General features: G+C 33.6%; 1 protein-coding gene across 4 annotated transcripts; it reads right to left on the reverse strand.

Annotated features, from left to right (window-relative positions):
- Nucleotides 1–3166: 3166 nt before the first annotated feature.
- On the reverse strand, nt 3167–10693 carry HOXD11 (homeobox D11). Of its 4 annotated transcripts, none has more exons than XM_077275099.1 (2): nt 5015–6666; nt 3167–3930 (listed from the first exon to the last, which is right to left on the reverse strand). In XM_077275099.1, exons 1-2 carry the CDS (start codon nt 5616–5618, stop codon nt 3698–3700), a joined length of 837 nt encoding a protein of 278 aa, XP_077131214.1. In that variant the 5' UTR covers nt 5619–6666; the 3' UTR covers nt 3167–3697. The 4 variants fall into 4 exon arrangements, 2 of the variants coding, with proteins under 2 accessions (XP_077131214.1, XP_077131213.1); XM_077275098.1 differs by having other exon boundaries at nt 3167–3933; XR_013218170.1 differs by lacking the exon at nt 5015–6666 and adding an exon at nt 10614–10693 and having other exon boundaries at nt 3798–3930.
- Nucleotides 10694–14587: the final 3894 nt, after the last annotated feature.

Here is a 14587-nt window from a genome sequence, read left to right on the forward strand (position 1 = left end):
GATGTAGAAAACGGAGCAAATGACCGGATTGTGCTCACAGAGAGTAACAAATGCTCATATAGGCACCAAAGACTTACAGATCAAAGCCAAATCTCCCGTAAAGAAAAGAAGGAAAAACAAAGCATTTTCCTATTTCAGGAATGCACATGAGAAAAGTAGTATTTAGGAGGACAGACAGGAATAAGGTAGATAAACTCAGGGGTACAAGCGTGGAGACAGAACCAAACATCATACAGGTATGTATTACATAGAAAAATATATATGAGTGGGACTGTAGACAGACAGATAGACAGATAGATAGATAATAGATAGATAGATAGATAGATAGATAGATAGATAGATAATAGATAGATGTGAAGTAGATACATAGAAAGCTAGATATTAATATATATGGATAGATAAATATATATATTATATATTATATATATTATATATATATTTATCTATCCATATATATTAATATCTATATTTCTATCTACCTATATCTATCTTGGAATAAATGGCGCTATAATAATAATAATAAATAATAATAATCTTTCTATCTATCTGCCTCATATCTATCTATTATCTATCTATCTCTTATATATATCAGACAGACATAAAGATAGATAATAGACAGATAATAGATAGATAGATAGATAGATAGATAGATAGATAGATAGATAGATAGATATGAATAGATAGATAATAGATAGAAAGATAGATAGATAATAAATAGATAGAAAGATAGATAGATAGATATTAAATAGATAGATAATAGACAGATAAATAGATAATAGATAGATAGATAGATAGATAGATAGATAGATAGATAGATAGATAATAGATAGATAAATAGATAGATAATTTTTTTAAAAACCGATTGCTATAAATACACAGAAAGACGATAAGTTACATTCATTATAAAATTATTTTATGTATTTATTTTTTAGAAAATGTAGGGGTCTGTGAAATTTCGCCCTATTTACAAGATATTAATAAAGTGTATTATTAGTACATTATCTATCTATCTATCTATCTATCTATCTAGCTATCTATCTATCTATCTATCTATCTATCTACCTACCGTCTGTAGTAATATACACCGTATTTGATATTCGCTGTGTTTGGAACTTATGAATTCTCGCCCGACATTTTTTATAATTCTTTTCCCGTACAATAGTAGTTATTATTATTTATTAACATCTACTTTACTTTTTTTTGTGACAATTATAATTTGCTAAATATTCTTAACAGATACATCGAAATTATCACTGAAGCAACTGGTGACTTTGGGATTCTGCTGGCGTTTCTAAAAGGAAACATAATACACAGTGTTTGCTGCAGCCTGCGGCATATATCTGGTCATAAATACCTTTGTAGAAAAGGCTTATCCTCTAGCACATAAATGCTTTTAAGATTATATCATGTTAACTCACTGCAGACTTTCGTTTTTTGTTTTTTTTTTATTTATTCTTAATTAATTTGCATCAGTCATGTAAGTTCTATAGATACATTTACACCCAAATTGCAGATCTATTCTTCTGGTTTTTTTTTTTTTTTTTTTTTGTTTTTTTTTTGTCACAGAATAAGTGAGAATTCAATATTCGCTATGACTATAGGTAAATCTGTATGATAGTTTCCCCCTTTCTCTTCTATGGTATTATTTCAAGGTTCACAATGTGACGGTGGCTTATATATCGAAATACTTATTACTTAAAGCATATTTAAACAGAACTGTTGCACTGGAGAAGAATCTAGAATCCTTATGTGACTTGGGTTCTAATTTATGGACAATGCTGCGCTTTTAGCTGCAACAATTTAGCTATTTGCAGTGCAGCAGTCGCCCTCTTGTGGACATTTGAGATTTAGCACACAATGCGGCATTTATATTTCTGTGATTATGTTGAGGTCTTACAGGCATATATGCTTATAAAAAAATGGTTACATTAAAAAAAAATACATGTATAACTATGGTTTTCTTACAAACTTAACATTTTACTATTTGATAAAGTTGTTTATGTCATTATCAAGCCTGTCATTGAATATAACGATTTTTAATTAGTCTGCTCTTATTATTGAAAAAAAATAATAATAATAATATATATATATTAATGACATTTGTTGGATTAATTTGGAAACAATAAATAAAAATTTTGTGTGTGTTTATGTATTTTTCTTTAATATACCATGAATACATTACATTTTATTATTTGGAATTTAGAACAATTCAGATCTTTGTCTCCAGGATTAAGTAACAAGTAAATACTTTATAATCAACCAAATGTCAATTAATGCAAGAGCAGAAAAAAAAAGAAAGAAGAAAGAGAGAAAGAAAGAAAGAAAGAAAGAAAGAAAGAAAGAAAGAAAGAAAGAAAGAAAGAAAGAAAGAAAGAAAGAAAAGAAAATGAAGAAAAGAAAGGAAATGATGGAAGAAAGGGAAGGAAGGCAGAACGTTGTTTAAGTAATTTACTTCTCCTTCAATAAAATATCTAGATATTTCAATGCACACTACTGGGTGGCAGCTAGGAAAAATAATAAGAGAGCTTTAGGGTATTTAATTATTTGGTAAGGTGAAAGGTGATGACCTTGACATTTTGGAAGTTCAAAGGCAACTACTTCTTTTCCTAAATGGAAGGAATTTTTTCTTAACAATATATTTTTCCTTGTGTCTTTGTTCTCAGTCCTTTTTTTCTTGTGGGTCTGTTCCTCAGTCCTTGTCTGCCTGAGCTCTATGCCAGGAGAATAACGCCCACTAAGTGCCATTGAAGAAAACAGCCCCCTTTCTCACTTCTTCCTTTATTGAACTTTGCGGAAATCGCTTTTAGCCCACCAGAAGGTGTCTAATATAAGCCAATTATGGTGCTTGGATCCCCTACTTTTATTGTGTTGTCTAGACAGTTCAAGGTTTTGTAAACAGCCCAGTGGGTCACGCCATATAAACTCTAATGGAATAAGCCCCAACCAAATTCCTTAGATTTCTAAATAAACAATTGTCCAGATCCCTGACTTTTCATTCTAGAAACACCAAATGTCACCGTTCTGACTCAACTTAGCAAAAACAAGCAGAATCACTGAAGAAACTGATAAAAAAATTGGCTTTTAGTTGTGCATCAAAATGCATTTCCGTGGACAAAATAAAGCTAAAAGTCATAGAAAACGTATTCAGGTTGGTTAAAAAATAACATTGAAAATTTAATAAATATGTACAGATGGGGTTATATATAATGCATTAAATGACTGACATATATATTTAAAGACCTTTGAGACATTGGAACTCATGCAAAGTGTCCAAGGTAACACCGAATTTACCATAAAACAATTTTCACAAGAGAACATCATTGTCGTGCACATGTATCCATACACATATATGTAAATATATATATGTATGTGTCATAAAGCTGCATTCGTTACGTAAATGTGTACTGTAGTCATTGTAGCCACTGGGGGCTCAGAGCCTCCCTAGTTGTTTGCAGTCAGTTCTAAATACTGTATAATCAGTGTTAATAGATTCAGGGAAGGGGAGAAAAGAAAAAAAAAAAAAAAACACCATTGGCTGCAATGTGAAAGTGACGTTTTTGTAGACCCTTTCCTTACCAAGAAGGCATCCTCCAGAGGTTTGGAAATCCTCACAAGATATCATGGTCCAAGTACAGTGATAAAGTGATAAAAAGTATCCACAAGTATCTTGTCTGAATAGAAATTGTGCAGTCTCCTCTCAAAAAAGTGGGTTCCCAGTGAAATATTGCAGTCGATCCCTATTGAGTTTCTTTTCTTTCATCCTTCGGTTCTGGAACCAGATCTTGACTTGGCGATCAGTGAGGTTCAGCATCCTGGACAGCTGTAACCTCTTCTCCTTGTTGATGTAGACATTGAAGAAAAACTCCCGCTCCAGCTCCCGGATCTGGTACTTGCTATAGGGACATCTCTTTTTCCTAAGTCTCTGGGAGGCTGCTGGTCAGAATGGTACAAAATATTACCAGAATATTAAACAGATGTAGATATTCAAAATTCTACATTTATATATGGATAAAATATATATAAATATACAGTATATAAATATACATACATATATGTATGTGTGCATATACGTGTATATATGTGTGTGTGTGTGTTTGTATATATATGTGTGTATATATGTGTGTGTGTGCATGTGTGTGTATTCATATATGTATGTGTATATATAAATATATGTGCGCATGTGTGTGTATATTGTGTATGTGTATATATATCTGTGTGTATATATATATGTGTGTGTGCATGTAAGTGTATGTATATATGTGTGTATTTATATATATATATATATATATATATTTATATATATATGTCTGTGTGTATTCATATATGTATGTATGTGTATATATACATTTTATTATTATTATTATTTATATAGCACCATTGATTCCATATTGCTGTACATAAATGTGTGCATGTGTGTGTGTATATTGTGTATGTTTATACATGTGTGTATGTGTATATATATATGTGTGCATTTATATATATGTATGTATGTGTATATATAAATATATGTGCGCATGTGTGTGTATACATTTGTATGTGTGTACATATGTGTGTGTGTATATATATATATATATATATATATATATCTGTGTGTGTCTGTATATATAACATACACAAATAAACATATAGGCTATATGTATAAAACTATATATAAATATATAAAAGTATATGCATAAGACTATATATATATACACATATATTTGCACATATATACGCCTATGTATAGTAAGAATATAAGGGCTATTGAACCCTCCACTCCAAAGTAATGTATTTTATGACACTCGGCAAGTAATGGTGATGGGAGGGTGATCAACAAAACATGATAACATAATAGGAAATGCTGAACAATAGACCATCCTCATCTTAAATTAGTTCCCTGTCGTAAACACACTCTTTACAGCGGTACAGGGAACCTTATAGGATATATAAAACCCTTGAATGCTTATAAAATAGCACATAAAAGGGCGGCTGACAAAGTGCTGGCCTTGTGCTCTTGCCCCCAGTCGGTGCCTACCTGAAGTGTTGCTCTTGTCTGCTGCTGCTGCCTCCCCCCCAGGAGTTGGCGGACCGGGGCTATCCTGGCTGGTCCCTTTCCTGTCCTGTGCAGAGGTCACTTTGCTGGGTGGGTTGCCGGAGCCTTTGAGCTCAGGCTTTGCAGGCGGCTCCTCCATCTCCGCCTGGTAGGTAGAGCTCTGGCTGGCATCATAGAACTGGTCGAAGCCCTGGGGCAGGATGCCATTCCTCCCCACCGAGCCGTAGAAGTTGGCGGTGGCCCCGGAGGGTCCATGGTGGCCGCACACGTCCGACCTCCTGCCCGCAGGCTGGATCAGCTCCCTGTGCATGACCTCCTCCCCGGGGTAATAGGACGGGTAGCTGCCCCTGTACTGCCACTTGCTGCCATACTCCCTGAATGCCACTTCCCTCACAGGTTGCACATGATGAGTTAAATTGGAGGAATAGGAGAAAGTCATAGGGCAAGAAGAGGACTGAGACAGGAACGAAGACTTGCTGGAGAAATCCGATGGGGAGACGTAGTAGGCAGCGGCTGCGGCAGCGCAGCCGGGCAGATACATGCTGGGGGTCGCACTGCTGCTGCTGCAATTCTCAAACTCAGTCATCTCTTCTCCCCTTTTGCGATGGAAAGCAACAAGGAGATTTCACTGCATTGAACAAGATCCATGTATTGCTCAAGAGGGGCTTGGACAGCATCAACTAAAGAAAAAAGCCCGAGCGTGCTGCTGACGTGCAATTCATCTTGATTGATTCTGGTGGTAATTGCGTCACGTGATCCCCCCATGTACAATGTCCTGATATCTATAAGAAGCCTGCAGAATGCAACATCCCTCCACACTACACAAAGGTGCAACACTGATCCTGTCTGCTCTCACACACAATCACACTGATTTTTTTCCTCTTTTTTTTTTTTTTTTTTTACTCCAGTCTTTCCCACAGCAGTTTACAGGGAGCAGATTGTGTCCAAAGACTATTTAAAAGGAGATCTATTATGGTAAAGTCCCTCCTATTTAGCATAAAATATATATATATATATCAAATCTAGATACGTCCTACTTCATACACTCCTGTAATGGAATATATCATATCTTATGGACAGTATTATAGTGATATATCATCAAAGTACAAATATTATAAGACCAAAAAATCAACAGCAAATTGTCATTTTTTTTGGAAACCAGATACATGTCCTTATAGTTCACAAACGATTTCAGCCTCACATAATACAAGAAATAAGACATAGGTTATGAAAGAACTCCCATTGCGACTTTTCTGGGTATGACACATGTATGAAGTGTGTGTACATGCCTGTGTGCATGTTTTCTGTGCACACATTTATGTACTGGTGTGAGTGCAGTTTGATGCTGTTACAATGCATGAAATAATAAAAAATATATATTACACTGGCTGTAAAGCTCTCTACTGAACAAAGATTCTAGAATATCTTCGATTTTTTTTGTTCTGCTTCATTTTTTATACACAAAACCCACAACATTTTGGTGTATTTTACTTGGTGTAGGACACATGTAGACAAATATTTAACTACCCAGATCCCTGAGGTTAGAGATTGCACAATGCAGGAGATACAAATCTAATACATCCATAAAAATAGAGGCAGATCAGCAGCAACATGGGCAGATTATGAGCTGATTATCATAGATACAATCACCATAGTGCAGGTGATATACATGCAATAGACATATACGTTCTCCATGATGATACGTGGGTGATAACGCCAGTGGGATTGATATCAAACATATTTTCTATTCAATAGTAAAAATAAAAAAAAAATAATATATATATATATATATATATATATATATATATATATATATATATATACACACACACCTACATATATATAGACATATAGACACACACACATATATATATACATATATATATATATATATATATATATATATATATATATATATATATATATATATAGACACACACACACATATATACACACATATACATATATATGTATTTGTATTTTTACAGCCGAATAGTAAATACACACAGACTCACAAGCGGGAACAAGTACGAGATATCAAAGAATTGATAAAGTAATCAAGTCGTCTAAAAAAAAGTTTCCTAAATAATTGACAATAATATTCCTCGCACACATGCCAAGTTTGGCCCGAAAAGAAAGCAACAAGGGAACATCTCTGCAGACTACATGTGTATGGCGAATACTAAAACTCTGACTCAAGCCATAGATATACTGTACACTCTGACACTTTTAAGTATTTCACTACCAGAAAACCCATATACTAAATGCATCAGTGTACAATAGAACAAAATATAACAAAAAAAGCGTGTGCTACTGAGTATCATCATCATGCTAGATACAAATATAAATCAGGTTTATCAACTTTAGCTATAAAAAAAAAGAAAGAAGTACAGGATAGATAGATAGATAGATAGATAGATAGATAGATAGATAGATAGATAGATAGATAGATAAAAACAGAAAATGTGTATAGAAAAAATAAACGTAAACAATATACATCGTATATACACATGGGATCGGTAATCTGGTACATTTGCTATGTCGAGGTAGATATGGATAGATGATAGATAGATAGATAGATAGATAGATAGATAGATAGATAGATAATAGATAGATATGCACATATCACATACACGTGCACAAATTGATATTTCTAAACTATAGGAATCAATCGATATTGTATAGATATTTTTAATGTATTAAAATATATACACAGATATTGTACATATCGATCGACGTATAGATGTGCGCATTGGTTAGGTTGGTTGGATTAATGGATAGACAGGCATACAGACATAAAGGTAATATACAGATAAAAAGATAGATAGATAGATAGATAGATAGATAGATAGATAGATAGATAGATAGATAGATAATAGATAGATATGGGATAGATAGATAGATAGATAGATAGATAGATAGATAGATAGATAGGTATGAGATAGATAGATGATATATACATAGATAGATAGATAATAGATAGACAATTTAATGTTGTTTTTTTTTTACTATTTGCTATATTACTTTCTACGTGTTGATGATCGTTGTGTCTCTGAGTTTGCACCTTACGATTGAATTTAATAACGAGAGAGACACAAACACAACATAAAATCATACATTTACACTTGTAAGTACAGTGTACTCAGGATGCGCAGGCCAGACACCCATGTAGAAGTGCAAGAATTCTAAAAATCAACATATTTAAAATTGAATTCGAAGTGTATTCAACAGAATTCGACTTTAATAAACACAGACACTCACACATACACACACACACAGATTCAGCATAGAATCGCCCATACACAACCTGTAGACAGATACTCGCTCTTTCCCACTGTATAAGTGACCCTTGTGATGGACTCCCTGCATGTCTGTGTGTACATGAGGAGTATTTCCCATTGTGGCTGTGTATTTACAAGGAAAGCCGCACACACCGCGGATGCACACAGCCTCATAGCCACATATGACAGCCCCTGGGGTCACGGACAGAGCACACATGGAAGGTACACGCACAGGAGATATAAGCACATTACCTTTAGATGTCTCGGTGCCAGAGCTGTACTGAGCAGGTATGTAGCAATCAGTGACGTTTCCCCGGGTTCTAGTGATGCACCTATATTATTACTACTAGTGCTGGCAGACAGCAATCTGTGTATGTGTATGTGTATATGTATGTGAGTGTATAAATGTGGATAAGGGCAGAGGAGATAGGGAGCTTTTAGTTTCTGCCACCCAAGATAAGACACTAACTTGACCTTAACTTTGTTATGGCGCCCCCAGTATCTGCAGAACGTGAACAGACGCTGTCTGGCTGCTCTCGTAAAAACTGACTGGAGAAGAGATTGTGACTCATTTCATTTATTGCACCACAGTTCTGCAAGAAAAGCTTCCCCCTTCCTGTTCACAATGTAGGCTCTCTGCTTGTTTAGCTGCCACCATCATGGCTTCTACCACTTAAACACATGTGAGTCCAGCAGCAGCTGCGCCCAACATCCACAGCCCACCATTTGCCAGGCTGCTGCCCAGTGCAGGGAGTCTAGACTGACTGTGATCACTGCCCCTGGCTGCACAGTCCACAGGCACTCAGTGTCACCCATCAAGGTGATATTATAAGAATCCAGCCACACAGCAACTGTTTAACTAAAGTGCAACAACACTATTATCTATCTATCTATCTATCTATCTATCTATCTATCTATCTATCTATCTATCTATCTATCATCTATCTATCTATCTATCTATCTATCTATCTATCTATCTATCATCTATCTATCATCTATCTATCTATCTATCTATCATCTATCTATCTATCTATCTATCTATCTATCTATCTATCTATCTATCTATCTATCTATCTATCTATCATCTATCTATCTATTATCTATCTATCTATCTATCTATCTATCTATCTATCTATCTATCTATCTATCATCTATCTATCTATTATCTATTATCTATCTATCTATCATCTATCTATCTATCTATCTATCTATCTATCTATCTATCTATTGCCTATCTATCTATCTATCTATCTATCTATCTATCTATTATCTATCTATCTATCTATCTATCTATCTATCTATCTATCTATCTATCATCTATCTATCTATTATCTATTATCTATCTATCTATCATCTATCTATCTATCTATCTATCTATCTATCTATCTATCTATCTATCTATCTATCTATACATTTATCGATTTAATCTATCTATCTAATATCTAATATTTTCTATTATATATCTATGTAATATTATCTATCAATCATGTTATACATTTAAAGATGTCTAAAAATAATATTTATCCTAAAAAAAAAAAAAACTGAGTAAACTTATGTTTTAGCTATTTCTCAATACTGAACATATCTCTTATTCTCTATTATTACATGTATATACTCATGCTTTACTGAGTTTATGTTTTTTTTTTTATTATATGTCTTCAACATAATCTGCGCTATCAATATACAGACTATAATTAACGCAAATGTGACACATATGAAAGTTCAAATGTCAGCAGGATTTATAGTAATGTACTAATTCTATGCAATGTCATATGTTAGTATACGATATAAATACAATCGCCCACGTACCAATACGATACTTATGCTCTCCTAGCTACCTACAATATATATATATATATATATATATATATATATATATATATATATATATATATATATATATATATATATATATATATATAAATAATAATTATTATTATTATTTATTTATACAGCACCATTAATTCCATGGTGCTGAGAAGAGGTTACATACAGGGTTATAAATATCGTTTACAGTAAACAAATATACGATGACATTCTGGTACAGAGGGGAGAGGACCCTGTCCTTGCGGATTTACATTCTATATATGTACTTATATGTGTAAACACAGAAGTGAATGCTATTGAGCTTATGTATGTGGTTTTGAAATCTTACCACACACAAATACTCATATAGTATGTGCCACATCGTAAGTTTTCCTTTACAGCTGGATATATTAGCATATTAACTATTGTGCTGACCAATGCACACACCCATTGCCGAGATAAATATAAGAATTTGAAAGGAAAACTTTACTCACATGTAATTCATATTTATAACTGTAATATCCTTGCACCAGTGGACTGTATTCATACAGGACCATCTATGGAGACACAGGGCGTTTGGGGAAATAAAAAGACTACAGACAATTCGGAGACAACACTTGGTGCTTTGTGGTGGAGGTGAAGAACAACTCCCACATTGCAGTTACACATGGGAAAACCATTTAACTGTTTACCAAGTGCAACGGCAAAGGGAAAGTCAATGGGACACAACTACCCCTGGGAATGTAGTAATGCCAGACCTAATACACCAGTGGTAAGGGAAGCATTGATAGAAGCCACTGTGGGGATGGCTGCCACACACAGAACACATAGCACATAGCACACTCCGAGAACACTAACTTCTGTTTACACCCACACAAATGTATTGCATATTAACATATTTTATTTATATAACAATATTTATTGATCTAATCGTATATAATCTACCTTATGTCTACACATGCAGGAGTAATGATTATATTCAAATACTATAATTACTATAATTAATTTATTGTACATGTTTGAATATCTATGTATCTATCTATGTATCTATTTATGTATGTATGCATCTATCTATCTATCTATCTATCTATCTATCTATCTATCTATCTAATATCTATCTATTATCTATCTATCTATCTATCTATCTATCTATCTATCTATCTATCTATCTATATCTATCTATCTATCTATCTATCTATCTATCTATCTATCTATCTATCTATCTATCTATTATCTATCTATCTATCTGTTGACAAATACAATCTGCCAACTGAAATATCTGGACTAAATAACTTTTTGTGTAAATCAAAATATTCTTTACGTCTGATTCATTCATAAAGGAACATGTAAAGTGTATTTATGTATATAGATCTCTCATCATTTTTTTGTAGGATCTATCTATCTATCTATCTATCTATCTATCTATCTATCTATCTATCTATCTATCTATCTATCAGATATTGCATTATATTTTAATAATATTCCATTTTCTATCATGTTTTTTATTTACTTATTTTCATTATGTGCACAGTTTGATATATACTGAATAAACTGACGATTGGTAGAGAATGGAAGATTAGATAGATATGACATAGATAAATAGATAGATAAAACAATGAGAAAGGTCCTCATTTGTACTGAAACATCACCACTATGTGCCATTAGATATTTTTGTTTATTTTGCTGCATTTAAGTGCTATCTATCTATCATATCAGAATTTCAACATTTGTTGTGTCATATGACAAATAGATCTGTCTCAAGACTGACTACATCACAACATTTCTCTCTATCTATCTACGTATCATATATTGTATTATATTATAATATTCTAGTTTCTGCTATGAATTGTATATACTGAATACATTGACGAATGATAGAGGATGTTTAGATAGATAGATAGATAATAGATAGATATTAGAGACATAGATATTAGATACATTGATAGGTATTAGAGATATAGATAGATATGAGATAGATATGAGATAGATAGATATTAGATAGATAGATATTAGAGAGATAGATATTAGATAGATAGATATTAGAGAGATAGATATTAGATAGATAGATAGATATTAGAGAGTTAGATATTAGAGATAGATATTAGATAGATATTAGAGAGTTAGATATTAGAGAGATAGATATTAGATAGAGATAGATAGAGAGATATTAGATAGAAAGATAGATAGAGAGAACTTTTGTGATGTAGTCAGTCTTGAGACAGATCTATTTGTCACATGACACAACAAATGTGAAATTCTGATGTGTTTCTTTGATTTTACACAGGAAATCCACACTACAGGTTGTGATCAGTTTCAGGGCTTTATGGATACTTCCATTGTTTATTTCTTTGACTCTTTCTTTATCCCTCCCTTTTCTAAGTCTCCTTTTGTCCCTATATGTTCCTTATGGAGGCTGGGTGAGCAGTGGGGGCTGGGGGCTTCAGACTGAATGGACACACAACGAGACAAAGGCTAAACAATGAGAAACATTAAGAAAATAAAGAACAGGAAGAGAAGGTGCAGGTACAGTGAGTGCTGTACAGTGAGTGCAGATGTGTGCGGATAATGACACTCCAGTGATGGAGCAGAGACCTTTATCCCCCAGTTTGCAGCATGTCCTTATATAAAGGCCAAAGGCAGGGTCCTGGGATGGCTGCTGTCCCGTCACGTTCAAGTGGACGACATTCCTGACGTCTCCTCAGCCTCACTGCATTCACTGCACACAAAGCTCCAGACCAGGCAGGCAGGCAGGCTATCCAGGGCAGTCTCTGCAGCCCGGAGGTTCGCTCTTGTCCATGTGCTTGTCTGTGATAATGTAGATTTATATCCCTATATGAAGCCCAATTATCAACATTTACATCGCTCCATGTAAAGATGATGGAAATATTGTTAATCCCCCATAGATAATAGCAACCGCATGATGGCTTCAGGCAGCTGCATGATCCTGCAGAATCCCTTCACTATTTTCTCCCCAGCTATCATCCAATTTCCTGCAGAACGAATGGGCCTTATGGATAGAAGCTGTCTGTTTTTTTTTTTTTTTTTTTGTGTGTGTTATTATTATTTTATTTTAACCAAGAAAATGGCAATCGTGTATCAGCCCAGCACTGGTAATGGTGTGAGCCATGTGGGCAACAGAAGAAGACACCACTCATTCCTGTCCCATATGTGTCCTTCAATTCCCTAAAGTAACTCAGGGGTTATGGCAAGAAGATCCACCTGATAGGAGGGTTTGTGAAACAAAGGCCGCCCTCAGAACAACAAACAAACAACAAACAAACAATGGAGTCCACCAAAGGATTAAAACTGGCATGGCCGCTCCAGGTTCTGTAATGTATCCTAATGTATATGTGTATACATGAGAGATGACAAAGATAGGTACATACATATGACATATATAGAGAGAGGAGGGAAGGAAGAAATAAAGAAAAAGAAAGAAAGAAGTAAAGAAAAAGGAGAAAGTAAATAAAGAAAGAAAACTGCTCATTCACTGTCAATTCCTTTTGTGTATGCATCATACCTTCTGTATTATAGAGTCATTGGTTATAAAGAATAACATTATTATTAGCAACAACACCGCCAATTAAACAGTAGCAATTAAATAATTAATATTATTGTGTAGGAAACTATATGACAAAAAGTAATATAGATAGAACGTAGCTTTGTAGCTAACTAATTAGATATTTCCTTTATGATTAGTTTCTGGAGCAGACCCCTATTGCCTGTATCGTTCATAATGTCTGATTTTTGTTTGCACATCATCCTTTCCATTGTAAAATGCTGATAAATATGTCGGCGCTGTGCAAAGAAATGTATTAATGTTATTGTTATTATTATAGATAGACGGAGAGAGATAGATAGATAGATAGATAGATAGATAGATAGATAGATAGATAGATAGATAGATATGGGATAGATAGATAATAGGTAGATAGATAGATAGATAGATATAGGATAGATAGATAATAGGTAGATAGATAGATACATTGATAGATAGATAGATCGATAATAGGTAGATAGATAATAGGCAGATGCATAAATTGATAGATAGATTTCCTTTTCTAACAATTTCTCATTTGTAAATATTTACAAACAAAATAAAAAATATCACAATTATCGCCATGTGGAATGTTATGTTTATTTATTTTTTTTACTAGATAAGCAGAGCAGGACTATGTATCCACTAAATATGAGTGCAAGCCTCGGGATCCAGGTATATATTATTCGCTTGCTAAATTAAGTGAAATAAATAAAAATAAATACATAAAAGAAGGCAGCACTTCAAAGTTCCTATTGCAGAAAGAGAGGTCTTTACTAGCCCATGGTAATGGTCTACTAAAGTCCTCACTTTCAAAGATAGATAATAGATAGATAGAGAGATAGATAGATAGATAGATAGATAGATAGATAGATAGATAGATAGATAGAAAGATGTGAGTTAGATAGATAAATAGATAGAAAAGAGATA

The sequence above is a fragment of the Ranitomeya variabilis genome, chromosome 7, assembly GCF_051348905.1.
Source record: "Ranitomeya variabilis isolate aRanVar5 chromosome 7, aRanVar5.hap1, whole genome shotgun sequence".
In the NCBI taxonomy this organism is placed as follows: Eukaryota; Metazoa; Chordata; class Amphibia; order Anura; family Dendrobatidae; genus Ranitomeya; species Ranitomeya variabilis.